This window comes from Meriones unguiculatus, chromosome 2 (assembly GCF_030254825.1).
Source record: "Meriones unguiculatus strain TT.TT164.6M chromosome 2, Bangor_MerUng_6.1, whole genome shotgun sequence".
Classification (NCBI taxonomy): domain Eukaryota; kingdom Metazoa; phylum Chordata; class Mammalia; order Rodentia; family Muridae; genus Meriones; species Meriones unguiculatus.
In genome coordinates, this window is record NC_083350.1 from 55047556 (window position 1) to 55060990 (window position 13435).

Below are 13435 nucleotides of genomic sequence, written 5' to 3' on the forward strand. Positions count from 1 at the left end.
AAGGTAAATCTGTGTGGAGGACATCAGAACCAAGCAACTGCACAGCTCTGTTTCGAAGCCAAATCTTCCTCAGCACTACCTTCTTGGTAATTTCCCTGGGATTTAAAAGAGGGGAAACACAGAATGACACAGAGCCTTGTTGGGAGCCGAAAGACACTGGGGAATCCTGAGCACACAGCAAAAGCTGGAAGTCAATCCTAGTGTGAGGGGTGTTCGTAGCTCTAGGGATTACACTTAGTTCTTCCAATAATGCCTCTGCCTTCAAAAGAGGAATATTAACCAGGCTTCCCTAAGTGGAGGAAACCCTCTGAGACAAGGCAAACAGAGAGCTTTTAGGATAACTGGAGTAGCCACAGGGATGAGAGGAAGCAGGGATGAAACTAAGAAGGCAGGAGCAGAAAACTCTAATCCCAAATGAAACCAGGGCAATTCCCTACTTATGAACCCTCTGTATTACTTTTCTCCTGTCTGTGATGAAAATAACCTGGCAAAAAACAATTTAATTTTGGCTCACAGTCTGAGGGTTCACAGTCCTGCGGTGGCAGGAACCTGAGACAGCTGATCATGATGCATCCAAGGTCAGGAAGCAAAGAAAGGTAAACGCGAGTGCTCAGCTCACGTTTTCCTCCACTCAGTCCAGGACTTCAGCCCATGGGATGGTGCCAACCACAGTTAGGGTGGCTCATCCCATAGTAATAGATCCAGCTTAGAAAGTTTCTCCCTCACATCCCTTAGGCTTGTCCTAAGTGACTCCAGATGCTGTCAAGATGGCACTTAATGTTCGCACACCCTTCAATCTGGCTGTATCATCTGGGGCAGGACTCAGCCTGGTCTCAGCAGTGTGAAGACAGGGGGAAACCTCTTCCCTAAAGAACATCAGCAAGTATGGAGACAGAGCTAAGAGGCCGAGGGAAACCAGCATATGAGACAGAAGGCAAGGGAAAGAGCAAGGTCCCCTAATAAAGGCGGACAGAGTGGGGGAATAAGACCAAATACAGCATATACACGCATGAAGTTCTCAATATACAAATACCTTTTTTAATTGATGAAGGCCATCCAAGAGGAAGGTTGGGGAATTCTAAGCCAGGTCCAGAGCCCACCTGCATTCAACACCACCCTTGATAGGTTCCATCCTTGACTTCCCGAGACACTGCCTTGAATTCACAAGTCTGCTCACCCTGTTAAGACACTGGACTCTAGGCAAAGTGGCTTAGGGGAGGGGAGCATCTTGGAGCTTTTCAACGAGGGCATGCAGTGGAGATGGCAGGATACCATCCACCCTGTACCCACACCCACACCCACTCCTGCCCTCCTGAGGAACCAGGCACTCCCTCAATCCTCCCAGCTCTATCCTCAACCTTGGGTATTCCCAGGAGGGACAGGCATTCATAGGCAAGGGAGTCCAAGATAGCCGCCCTCCTGGAGACACTGCCGGGACCCTTACTCTGAACAGGTGCCCATTTCCAGCTGCCCCTCAGAAACTCTGTAGACACGGCTGGGGAGGTCCAGAAAGTTCAGAAGTTTGCCCTTTTCCTACCAAGCAGCCTTGGACCTGCCGCTAGAATCTGCAGTTATGTGGGTGGGCAGTAGCCCAGAGTTCTCCCACAGGATCAGCCCATTTCCCCCAGAGATGGTCTGCAGTGAGGTTTGACTGTGCTCAAGCTTCCCTCCACCCTCATTTCCAGAGGGATTGGTTTGCACCTGCTGGCATACCAGGCCACGCCCCCCCTTGCATCCCCAATGTACACACTCCCCTTAGCATGTTTTCTGTTCCTGTCCAGCGCCTCTCTCTCCCGTGACCCTGCATCAGCCACTCCCTGTATCCTGGCCTCTCCACTCCCCAACCTAGGCTGCTAGAAACCCACGGGCTGAGATGGCTAGACACTCTTAGCAAGGAATTTTTCTTCTTCATCACTGCACCAGATTCAAGGACCTGCTGGTCTGGATGAGCGAGCGGCACGCGCCCTCTAGTGTCCATTTACTGTCTTTGCACAGTCTTCTGGTCTGGGCTGAGAAGGGAGAAGGGAAATTGTCTGCAAATTGTCACTTCCGGGAGCTGATAGTCAGAATCAGTAGGAAAAGGACTGGATAGTGAGCTTCAGAACGAAGCAATGATATGTAAGTATACTGAGTGTGTTAACACATGAATGAACCGCCACTGAAAAGAACGCAAGCGCAGAGTGCAAGAACGATACAGAAAGGAGTCCAGGGTCTTGGGGGGAGGGGGAGAAACACTATTTTCAATTGACTCATTTGTTATCAAAGAATCAGGCCAAAGATCATCTTGAGAGCCTAGAATTCTAAGTCCTTCCAGTTTCTGGTGCCTAGACACTCTTTGTTTTGTCTCGTGTGTGTGTGTGTGTGTGTGTGTGCGTGCGTGCGTGCGTGTGTGTGTGTGTGTGTGTGTGTGTGTGTGTGTGGTGGCTAAAGGTCATTAATGCCTTTCTTCCTCAGTTGGGCTCCACCTTATTTTGGAGGAAAGCTTTCTCATTGTAATGGAAACTCACAATTTGGCTAGGCCAGTTGGCCGGATCGAGCCATCTCCGTTTCCCCACTTCCCCCAGCTCAGGGATTACTGACACACTGACACACCCAGCTTTTTGCCTGGAAACTGGAGATCTGAGTTCGGGTCCTCGTTTGCTTGGCAAGCACTTTCCAACCCCCCCCCGCCCCCCGTTTTTCCATCCAGAGTGTGACAGGGCAACACAGTGCATCTTGTATTCTCGCTGAGGCCATTTCAGGCTTAACTAGAATGTGATCTCCCTGTGTTGTGGCCACAAGAGAAGACTGACTACGTGGACATCGGTGTAAGTCAACATGAAGTCTGTTATTACCCAGCCGAGGACTGACTCAGTTAACAAGAACAGTTAGCCAGAAACAGGACGACAAAGACCAGCAAGGAAGGTTTGTACAGTTAGACACTTTCCCAGAATAATGGGCTTTGACTGATTAGGTCAAAAAGGGATTATCTGACATAATCTTGGATCTCGAAGATGTCATGGCAAATTTAGCCCTATGAGAGAGCCTTTGAGCAGGGAACCTAGTTCAGTCAGACCCAAACTTTCAGACACGAGGAAAGCATAATAAATAAATGTGAACCACAAAGTTCTAGCAAATGTTGCTTGAGAACTGGGGACTCGCACATGAGGACTCACACATGAAGACACACATGAATCTGTACTTGGAGGGCATGATGATTAATCTGGATTGTCCATCTGGTGGGATTTAGAGTTACCAGGGAAACAAACCTCTAAGCATGTCTGTGAAAGGCTCTCTGTATCAGGATCATTGGGATAGGTAGGAAGACCTACCCTGAATGCCGTCAGTGCCATTCAGTTAGCTGGGACCCTGGACTGATTTAACAAAGAAAGGAGCCGAGCGCCCGCATTCTGCTTCCTGAAGGCAGATGCAATGGGACAGCTGCTTCAAGCTCCTGCCACCAGGAGGGACTGTGTCCTCTCAAACTGTGAGCCAAGATAAACCCTTCCTTTCATAAGCTCCTTTTGTAAGGTGTTTTGTTTCCACAATGAGACAAGCAACCAGGGAAATAAGAGGATTTCGAAGGCCAGCCTAAAAGGGTGAGACAGCGGGAAATCGGACTTGCTTTAGCAGAGAACAGTTCTAGGAGACAGGACTCAGAATGTGTGAGAGAGGCACGTAGACAGAACTGAAAGTTGAGAATCTCTGTTTTGAATGTGCTTCTCAGATTTCATATGTTGGAAACATGATCCTCACATTCGTGTTAACACATGAATCATCAGAGAGTCCTCCCTGCCAAACACCTGTGGCCCTTTCTGAGGCAAGAGATCACTCTAAGGCTCACTTGGTGGTAAAGGCATGGATCTTAGTTTCGGGACCATCCGCTGAAGTCTGGGTTCTCATGTCCTGAGGCAAAGAACTGCTCCAGGAACACATTATATATATATATATGAATTAGAGGCAATTAATTAAGAAAAGGAAAGCATGCATGTAAATGTGAGTGAGCTAGCGAGCTGGGAAAAAGGCATGCCCTCAAAAAGCCCTGGAGGGCTTTATCAGTGACCTTTAGGTTACTGATAGCCTCCTTCTCCCAATTCTATATCGAGAGTTTTTCTCAAGCGTGTTTCCTGTAGCTCAGGTAAGGAAGGCTCTCTAGTCTTTCTCTCCCTGGAACACTGGAGGGTACAGGCTGGTCAGTGGATGCAATGCTCGCCAGGAGCAGCCTCTTTCTTACAGCCGCTGTGGAGCAGACGGCAAGCCTGCCCATGAGTGTACATGAAGAAACTCCTCTAGTGTCCAGATTCCGCAGTGATGGGAGCTCTTCTCACCTGCCCAAGAGAGTTTACACACCAGGTTTCCAGACTCCAGAATACCAGTGCAGACGGTGTGGGATAACGGAGGCCATGCCTCCTACCAGTATAATGACTACACTTCACCTAGACATGACCCTCCTCTTCATCTCCCTTGCCTTTGCACAGTCCTACATCCCTAAGCCAGGATTTCTACCCCTCATGCTGTGAAACCTTTCTGCTTCCTCTAAGGCACTCCATCTCCTGGGCCTGATCCTGGCCATGCCACTGCTTGTCTGCCTGTATGTATGTCAGTGACATCAATAACTCTTTTAGTAAAGTTTTTACCCAAATAGACAATCCAACTCTGTGTCTCGACCCCTCACCTCTGACTGAACCCCAGAACTTTCGCCACTAATTGGCTTCTTTCTTCTGTTAATGTTGCCACGTTCTCCAGTCTCTCTTCTCCTCCATGTTGGCTGTGACCCCTAAACCTGGATTGACCTCAGCTGACCCTTGCTGTGCCCCACGGAATTTACCTTTGTTCTACCACGAGAATGTTGTTCCCAGGGCAACCATGTTCCATATGAGACTGTGAGTACATGGAAAGGACCTCAGAAAATGTTTCTTGTCTTGCTGCTCTGCCTCCTGCCAGTGACCAAGGGGAATAGCTGCTTCAGGTGCTGGCCAGAGCTGCCCGCCTTGCTGGAGTATGACCTGCAAGTGCTCTGGGGCAGCCCCGGGCCACCCACAGAACTCTCACAGAGGCTCCGCTCTTTATTCCTGGACGATAACACCTTACCAGTGCCCGGGTATCTTGGTGAGGCACAGCCGGGCAGGGATGGGAGCACCCTTTCACCTGACTGGATCCTGTCCCCAGCATCCCTGTCCCCTGTCCCATCCCCAGCTCGAGACCACTTGGAAGAGGAAACGGCTGCATTCTTCACCCATCTAGATCACTCCATTAAAAAGCTGAGGGACGGTAAGGAAGACAAGTGTCCAGCCCCCAGGGGCTGAGTTGGATTACCGATTCCCATCCTACACAGCATCCCCGGGAGGTCACTTTGGTGGTGGGCAGGGAGGCTTCCTCGAGGAGCACAGGGTATCATTGTATCATTGTCCATCCCATGGTGGTACAGCACAAATGAGGTGAAGGTAAGGGGATCATTGTTGCGGTTAATAAAAAAGTAGGGTCGGATGATGTCTATTATTAACCCTATAATTATTTTAGCAGTATTGTCTAACTCGCTATCACAATCAATAAAGACACAGGCACCTGATAAATTTTAGAATAGCCTCATACCACCTCGGGCATGGCAGATTTACCTCCTAAGCTGTTCTTACCCCCCCCCAAGACCCCATCCCACACCATCTGCTCTAATAATTTCTCTTTGGGCTACCTCTCATCTATAATCCCAAAATGATTGCTAATGTTCTTCATCTTGGCCAATTTCCTCCATCTATGCTGATCTGGCCATGTGCTCCTCCCCACACTAACCCATTGCGGCTCCCTGCTTCCTTCCTCCTCTGGTATCTCTCCTCCTCTCCCGGGATCCTTCTGTGCCCAAACCCCTCAGAGCTTAGCCACACCTGTCTTCCTTTGGCCCTGTCCAGGTGCAGGCTTCTTCTCAGTCCAAACAGGAATTGTTTCTTTGGCAAGGCTTGCACAAGGACAGATGCGCATGAGAACGTGCTTGTCCGGGCGGCAACCACAGCTCGGGATTGGCACATCTCAGTAGTTAGCATCAGACCGACCCCCAACAGATCACAATTTCAACATCATCAGTGTGGGATGCACGAGACCAAGTTTGGGGGTCTGGAGAGGCTGGGAGGCTGGTCCAGGAGACAAAGCAATGACTGCACAGGCATGAGGAGCTGATTCGGATCCCCAGATTCCAGCCAAGTAAAGTGGGGCTCAGGAGCACACGTCTGTAATCCCAGGCTCCTAAAGGGAGATAGGAGGCAGAGATGGATTTCCCCAGAAGCTCCCAGGTCAGCTAGCTGCATACACACAGCAGCAAACAACACAAAACCCCGCCTCAAGAAACAAGATGGAAGGCAAGAACTGTTGTCCAAGGTTTTCCTCTGACATCCATATGCATGCTGGGACATGGGCATGCCTGCACTCAAGCAGAGAAACACAGAGACAGATACATACCCATGTGCGCTCTCTTTCTCGCTCTCTCTCTCTCACACACACAGAGTTTTCTTTTTAAGCTAAGAAAATCTAGGGAGAAGGCTCAGTCATTGAAAGATTTGCCCTTTAAACGCGAAGACCTGAGTTCAGTCCCCAGGACCCACATTAAAAGTGCCTAGCGGTTGTGCCTGTGGGCCCTGTGCTGAGGAGGCAGAGGCAGGAGGACTGCTAGGGCTTGCTGGCCAGCCAGAATGGTCCCCAGGCCGGTAAGAGACCCCGTCTCAAACACAAGGTGTGTGATTCTTGAGGAACAACACCCTAGGTTGACCTCCAAGTTCCACACATGTACGTGCACACACGCCTGTACAGACATTGTGCGTGCGCTCACGCAAAGGCTAATTTTATATCAGTGAGTTTTATTCCCTTCTGCTACCCCCAGATAAGCCAGCACTGCTGGACGATGTTCATGTTCAGATGGGTCTCCTGGCTGAGAGGCTGATGGAGAGGTCGCAGGAGCTGACACAGAAGGGTAGGAGATGGGCCTGTCCCTGTCCACTACCCCACCCATCACCTCTGAGACCATGGCCTGTAGAACCCAGTTGGCAATTCCTCCTAAGCTCTCTCCAGGACTGGCCTGCCCACTTCTTAGGTTCCTTCCATGAGTCCCCTAGGCCCATGTCCTGCTCAGGCTCCCAGCTCTGCCTGCCTCTCTAGTTCCTCAGTTTCTCCATTGTCTCACTTTCCTGGGCAGCCTGCAATGAGTCCTGTGGTGAGTATGCCCAGGGCTGAGGTGGAGGGAGGGATGAGAGGCCCTGCCATGCCTGAGGCTCCTGCCCATTGCTCTCCCAGACCTCCTCTCCCCAATGGAAGTCACCGCATGTGCCGACTGCCAAATGCACAGCCTGTCCTGCAATGACCCGACCGTCTGCACAGGTCGGTGGCCTCTGCCCCACTCACTGGACTTCACTCCACTCATCTGCCCTTCCCCAGGGCCTCCACCTCTGGGTTTTGCCATCTTTGTCCATCTCTCGTTTCTATCCAGCCTGGAGTGTTTCTGGATTTTCTTTTTGTGTTGGGTGAAGGACAGCACAATCTTTGAGGTCCCTTGATGTCCTTGTGCCTGGCTTCAGAGCCCGGGAGCCCCTCCTTCTGGGTCCTCTGATTGGGCACATCTGGAACATTCCCATCCCATCTCTACTCCTGGCTCTAGTCCACCTTCAGTGCACTTCCTAGCAACTGGCCTCACTCAGACCCCAGAGCCTAAACCGGAAGCCTCCCTCTACCTTCTCCCTCCCCCTCAGCAAAGCCCAAGTTAAATGACTCCTCACTATCTTGCTGCATTTGACTCCAGCTTCTGCCAAGTGTGTGTGTGTGTGTGTGTGTGTGTGTGTGTGTGTGTGTGTGAGTGTGTGTGTAGACGGACAGAGGAGGAAGGGAGGAAGAGAGATGTCTCACAGTATCCAGCATCTGCCTTTGCTCTCCAGCTTCTCAGGCTCTCTTGCTCACTGCACAGCCAGGCCTTTAGGGGTCCTCTTGTGTCTACTGCTTCTCATCTTCCCCCATAGGAATGAAGAGCTCACACACACACACACACACACACACACGAGTGAGAGAGAGATATTACTGCATCTGACTTTTACCTAGGTGCCAGGCACCCCAACTCCAGCCATTAGGCTTGTGTGGCAAGCATTTTTTTTCCAGGAATCTCATCTCTAGTGGCCCATGTTCTTTTTGGGAGTCTCTCATTGGCCTAACATTCATCAGATACACTAGGCTAGCTGGCCAGTGAGATTCAGGAAGCTGCCCCCAATCCTCCCAAGCTCCAGGATTACAGGTGGGATGCAACTCAGGTCCTTGTGCCTGCAAGGCAAGCCCTCTGCTGCCTATGCCTCAAGCCTACTCCACGCTTCCTCAGGCATGCCTCATGTCTTTCATCTGCAGCAGCCTTTCCTCGCTGCTTCCTACTCCTCAGGTCTTAGCAGCCCCAAGTACTGAAAACACTTTGCAGCAGGACAGAACTGCCCAGGAAACACCCTGTTGCAAATCAGGTGTCCCAACTGAGCCTCCAAACACGTGGTTCCTCCTCTTCCTCTCCAGACAAGTCTGTTGGGACCTACAAGTGGGCCGTGATTCTTGTCAGCATCCTGCTGGCCCTGGCTGTAGCTGCCATTTGGTGAGTGACCCCTCTCAGCTTCAGCGTCCCCACAGGAACTCGCCCACTCTTCACCTGACCTATCTCTCACCTTTTTCTTGCTCAGTGCTTACTGTTTCTGGCTGCAAAAGAGGAAGAAGGAGAGGAAGAAGAAGAGGAAGAAGAAGAAGAAGAAGAAGGAGAAGCTTGATGAGGTACTAGGAAATGCACTCCTGTCTGGGGTTAGTAAGGCTTTGAGGCCTGGCTCTTGCCTTCTGGGTCTGCTGTATGCAGAGACATTTGAAGCTGGGACCAAGGACACACAGATAAGCAAAGTTTCTCAAGCCTCTTGTTCTCAGCAGGGTGTCCCTGAAGAGATTCCTTCCCTCTCTGCCCAGCACACTGACGCAAACAGGGCCACACGGTAATAATAGCTTTGTCATCATACTCCCGGGTGGCTTTGGCTGGTGGGAGGGTAAGTCAGAGGGGCTGGCATTACATTGGAAGGTCCCGTTTCTTTCCTCTTTGCAGGGAAGAGGCAGCCAGCTACCTCTTTCCCGAAGAGTACAGCAACCAGAGCAGCAGCCAGAGCATAAACCAGAGCAGCTTCCAGAGCATAAACCAGAGCAGCAGCCAGAATAGGTGGTTTTTGAAAACTGCTTCCTCTGTGACTCTGGTGACTGTCCCTCACACAAAACATTCCTCCCTGAAGCCAGGAGAGCTCTAAGGTTCTGCAGTTCTACAGACAAGTCTCTCTCTCTCTCTCTCTCTCTCCCTCCCTCCCTCCCTCCCTCCCTTTTTCCCTTTCTCCCTCCCTCCCTCCTTCCTTCCCTCTCTCCTCCCTTCCAACACATACTTCCCTGTAAATAGTTCTTTTATTAAAAACATTTCTTCTTGTTTTTTTGTTTTTTGTTTTTTGTTTTTTTTTTTTTTTTCTGGAGACTTGCTTTAACTGGATGCAATAGTCAATCTTCATCAACTTGGCTGGACTTAAAATCACTTAGGAACACTTTGCCAACAGCTACAGCTCTAGGCCTAGAAATCACTTTCTTTGTGTGGGTGAAGGCAGGGTGGTGATTTTTTTTTTAATCGTGTTGTGCTGGCTAGTTTTTATGTCAACTTACAACAAGCCCGAACCCTTTAGAAGAAAATATCATGACTAGATTTCCCAGTGGGGCAAGCCTGTGGTGCCTTTTCCTGACTGATGGTGTGGGAGGCCACATCTCACTGTGCCGCAGCACCGCCCGGGGCTTGAGGGTCTCGGGTACTATAAGAAGAATCCGGGAGAGCAAAGCAGTAAGCCCTGATTTTCCATGGCGTCTGCTTCAGTTCCTGCCTCCAGGTTCTCGCCTGGAGTTCCTACCCTGCCTTGCTTCAGCGATGGGCTGAGGTGTGCAAGATAAAATAAACCTTTTCCTTCTCGAATTGCTTTTGGTAACGGTGTATCATCACACCAAGAGAAGCCTAAGAGACGTCATCAACTTGCATTGACTTCAGTTTCTATTTTTTTGTTTTGAATTTCTTGTGTTTTTGAAAAGCATAAAAATGAACTCAAAACTAAATCTTACTAACCTGGTACCTGGCACAAGTCACTCCAATCTGCTCCAATCTGCTTTGGGCCAGACGACTGGGCTTAATACAGGAGCGGGACATAAAACAGCATCTCTCCACAGTGTTGTTTAACACCCTCTTATTTAGCATGGCCTTCCCTCTTCTTACACTGCGTCCTCTCTGGACGACCAGATCCAGGCACCTGGAAAGCTTGCCGGAGCCGCTCAGCACTTAGACCCTGGCTTCCAGCTCCAAAAGAACTGAGGAAGTTCGGAGGACCGTCGCGCATCTGCAAATACGGCCAACGCCATATTTGGAGGAAACGGGTTCTGAGAAACGCATGATGGGTTGGCTCACTACTGCTGCACAACACAAAGAACAGCCCAGTCTGGGACGGTGCCGCGTCACCAAGTAAGATGAGCTTACGGAAGCTGTGTTGTAGCCTATCACTGCCTCCATGGAGAGTTGACGAGCGGTGCACCGCTCTTTGTGGTTGGAGTGTGCAGCGTCCCTCACAGGCCTGTGAGTTTAAGCACCTGGCTCCCAGCTGGTGGCACCGTCTGGAAAGGTTGTAGAACTTTGGGGAGCTGGAGGATCCCTGGAGGGTCATTGGCAGCAGGACTTGAGGCTTTCCAGCCCGGCCCACTTCCAGTCCAGGCTCAGCTTCCTGCCGGTAACTAACCAGCACGTCTTCCCTGTTATGCTGGAATGATTCTGTCTAGGTGTAAGCCAAAATACAATAGGTCTTCTTCGTTTTAAATCACCTTTTTTTTTTTTTAGGTCTTTGGTCACAGAACACACACACACACACACACACACACACAAATACTTCATACAACCACTAATATTATAAATCAATTTACTGTGCTTGAACCTTGACTAATATAATTACAGTGTCGCTCCACTGAGATGATCCTTTAGTAATCCCCTGACCTCTACCGGTATCCCAAATGAAGCACACATCTGCAGGCTCAAAGCTGACAGCCACACATGAGGAAAACATGTGAGTGTTGTCCCTCAGAATAATCGTTTTCAGTTCCATCCACTGATCTGTGGGTTTTGTAATCTCATGCTTCAATAATACTTTATTAGGTTTCACCATTCACCAGTTGATGGGCATCTCGACTCTTTCCGTTTCCTGGATATTGTGGGTACAGAAGCAGTGAACATGGATGAGTAAGTAGCTCCATAGTAGGATATAGAGCCCTTGTGTATATGACCAAGATGGATGTAGTTGGGTCATGTAATAGATGTTTTTACCGTTTGGAGGAACCTCTACGCTAATTTCCACAGCGCTTTCACCCGATGACAGTCCCACCAATGGTTAATAAGTATTTCCCTTTCCCCACACCCACACCAGCATTTGTCATTTGTTTTTCAGTCTTAGCCATTATGACTAGGGTAAAATGAAACTTCAAAGCATTTTAATACGCATTCCGCTGATGGCTAAGAAAGTGTTTCTCAACCATTTCTATTTGTCTTTTGAGAAGACTATCTAGTTCTCTTTTTTCTTTATTTTTTATTTTTATTATTAGTTACATTTTGTTAACTCTGTATCCCAGCTGTATCCTGCTCCCTCATTCCCTCCCAATCCCACCCTCCCTCTTTCATATTCTCCCCGCTCCTTTCCAAGTCCATTGATAGGGAAGGACCTCCTCCCCTTTCATCTGACCCTGTTTTATCATGTATATTCAGGACTGGCTGCAAAGTCCTCCTCTGTGGCTTATAAGGCAGGGCTGCTCCTCCCTTGGGGGGTGGGAAGGTCAAAGAGCCTGCCATTGAGTTCATGTCAGAAAGACTATCTAGTTCTAAGCACCATTTTAAATTAGTTTGTTAGTTCTATGCATTGTTTTTAATTACATTGTTTTCATGATGTTTGTTATTTATTTAGTTTTTTATACATTCTAGAGAGCAACCTTCTGTCTGATTTTTTTTCCATCCTGTGAGCTGATCCTTTTCTCAAGTGATGGTGTCATTTGCTGCACAGAAACTTTTAGTTTCATGAGGTATCATTATTAATTGTTAGTCTTAATGCCAGCACTAAAGGGATCCCGTTTTGGAAACATTTTCATATGCCAATGAGTTCAGCTATTCCTTTATTTCTTCTCTACCAAGTTTTATGGTGTCAAACGTTATGTTGATATCTTTGATTCATTTGAAGTTGAGTTCTATGCAGGGTGAGAGATAAAGATCAATTTTCATTCTCTTGCATGAAGCAATGCAGTTTGCCTGGCACCATGTATTGACATGCGTGGGTTTGCAATTCTATTCCATTAATCACCGAGTCTGCTTTTATGCCAGTGTCCTGCTATTTTCATCAGTATAACTGTGTAGTAAAACTTGAAATCTGGAATGGTCACACCTCCAGCAGTTTTTGTTGTTGTTCAGGGTTGTTCTGGCTATCCAGGATCTTTTGTGTTTCTATATGAAATTTGTTTCATCTATAGCCATATGAAATTTAGGGCTTGCTTTTTTCCATGTCTGTGAAGAATTGTGTTGGAATACTGGCAGGGTGATGTTGAATCTGTAGATGGATTTTGGTAGGATAGCCATTTTCACAGTCTTAATCTTGCCAATCCATGAGCATGGAGGGTCTCTATAGTGCCTGCTGTCCTCTTTTTTTTTTTTTTTTTTCAGTGTCTTAAGATTTTCATTGAATAAGTCTTTCACCTTCTTGGTGAGATACATTGAAAGAAAAAAATGGGAATCATATTGCTTCCTTGATTTCTGTGAGGCTCTCGGTGAACACCAGGGCTGGCAGAATAACAATCCATATGAGGCAAGAAGGAAACCCAGTTCAACAATACTCAGTAGCTGGTGTCAGTTCAAACTTCTAGAGTCTGACACAGGAAGTTTATTTTAGCTACATTTAAGCACAGCACAATTTGGGGGAAATAAAAGGTTCATAATTATGATTAATTCAATCCAGTGTGTACAACAAAGCTTAAGACATGTTTACATGTGTTAGTGTGGTTTTAAGTCTAATAGTGTGTCTTTTATGAAGCTGCTTGTTAATGTATTCAGTACATTCATACCTTTAGGATTGGATAGCCTTTTGGTAGATTTCTCCCTTTTCTATCCATTTACCTTATATGGCGACTCTCAGCTTAGAGTTATGTTTCTTGAAGGCAGCACAATGATAGATCCTGTTTTCTGATCCAATTTATTAGACAAAGATCTCTTTATTGTGGAATTATTAACCATTAATTGTTGGGATAATGTTCTTTTGAAATGTATAACCTTACCCTTGTTCATTCAAATGCTGACTTCTCCCCCCACTCTCTGATTTCAATCCGGATATTGCATTGTGATACTTATTCTAAGCATCCTGCCTCAACTTTGTGTAAA

The 13435-nt window shown here is 48.1% G+C and overlaps 1 protein-coding gene across 1 annotated transcript; it reads left to right on the forward strand.

The window, feature by feature from the left end:
* The first annotated feature begins 4889 nt into the window (after positions 1-4889).
* On the forward strand, positions 4890-9263 carry Tex51 (testis expressed 51). The gene is made up of 7 exons (XM_060378602.1): positions 4890-5088; positions 5176-5250; positions 6845-6934; positions 7157-7174; positions 7255-7338; positions 8503-8578; positions 9068-9263. Exons 1-7 carry the CDS (start codon positions 4890-4892, stop codon positions 9261-9263), a joined length of 738 nt encoding a protein of 245 aa, XP_060234585.1.
* The last annotated feature ends 4172 nt before the right edge of the window (positions 9264-13435 follow it).

What these genes read in the sequence shown, in the direction of transcription:
- Tex51 (XM_060378602.1), top strand. Translation starts at nt 4,890, where the DNA reads ATGTTTCTTGTCTTGCTGCTCTGCCTCCTGCCAGTGACCAAGGGGAAT. An exon ending in ACCAGTGCCCGGGTATCTTG is followed by an intron (nt 5,089 to 5,175) that starts GTGAGGCACAGC and finishes TCCCATCCCCAG; the next exon opens with CTCGAGACCACTTGGAAGAG. An exon ending in TGACCCGACCGTCTGCACAG is followed by an intron (nt 7,339 to 8,502) that starts GTCGGTGGCCTC and finishes CTTCCTCTCCAG; the next exon opens with ACAAGTCTGTTGGGACCTAC.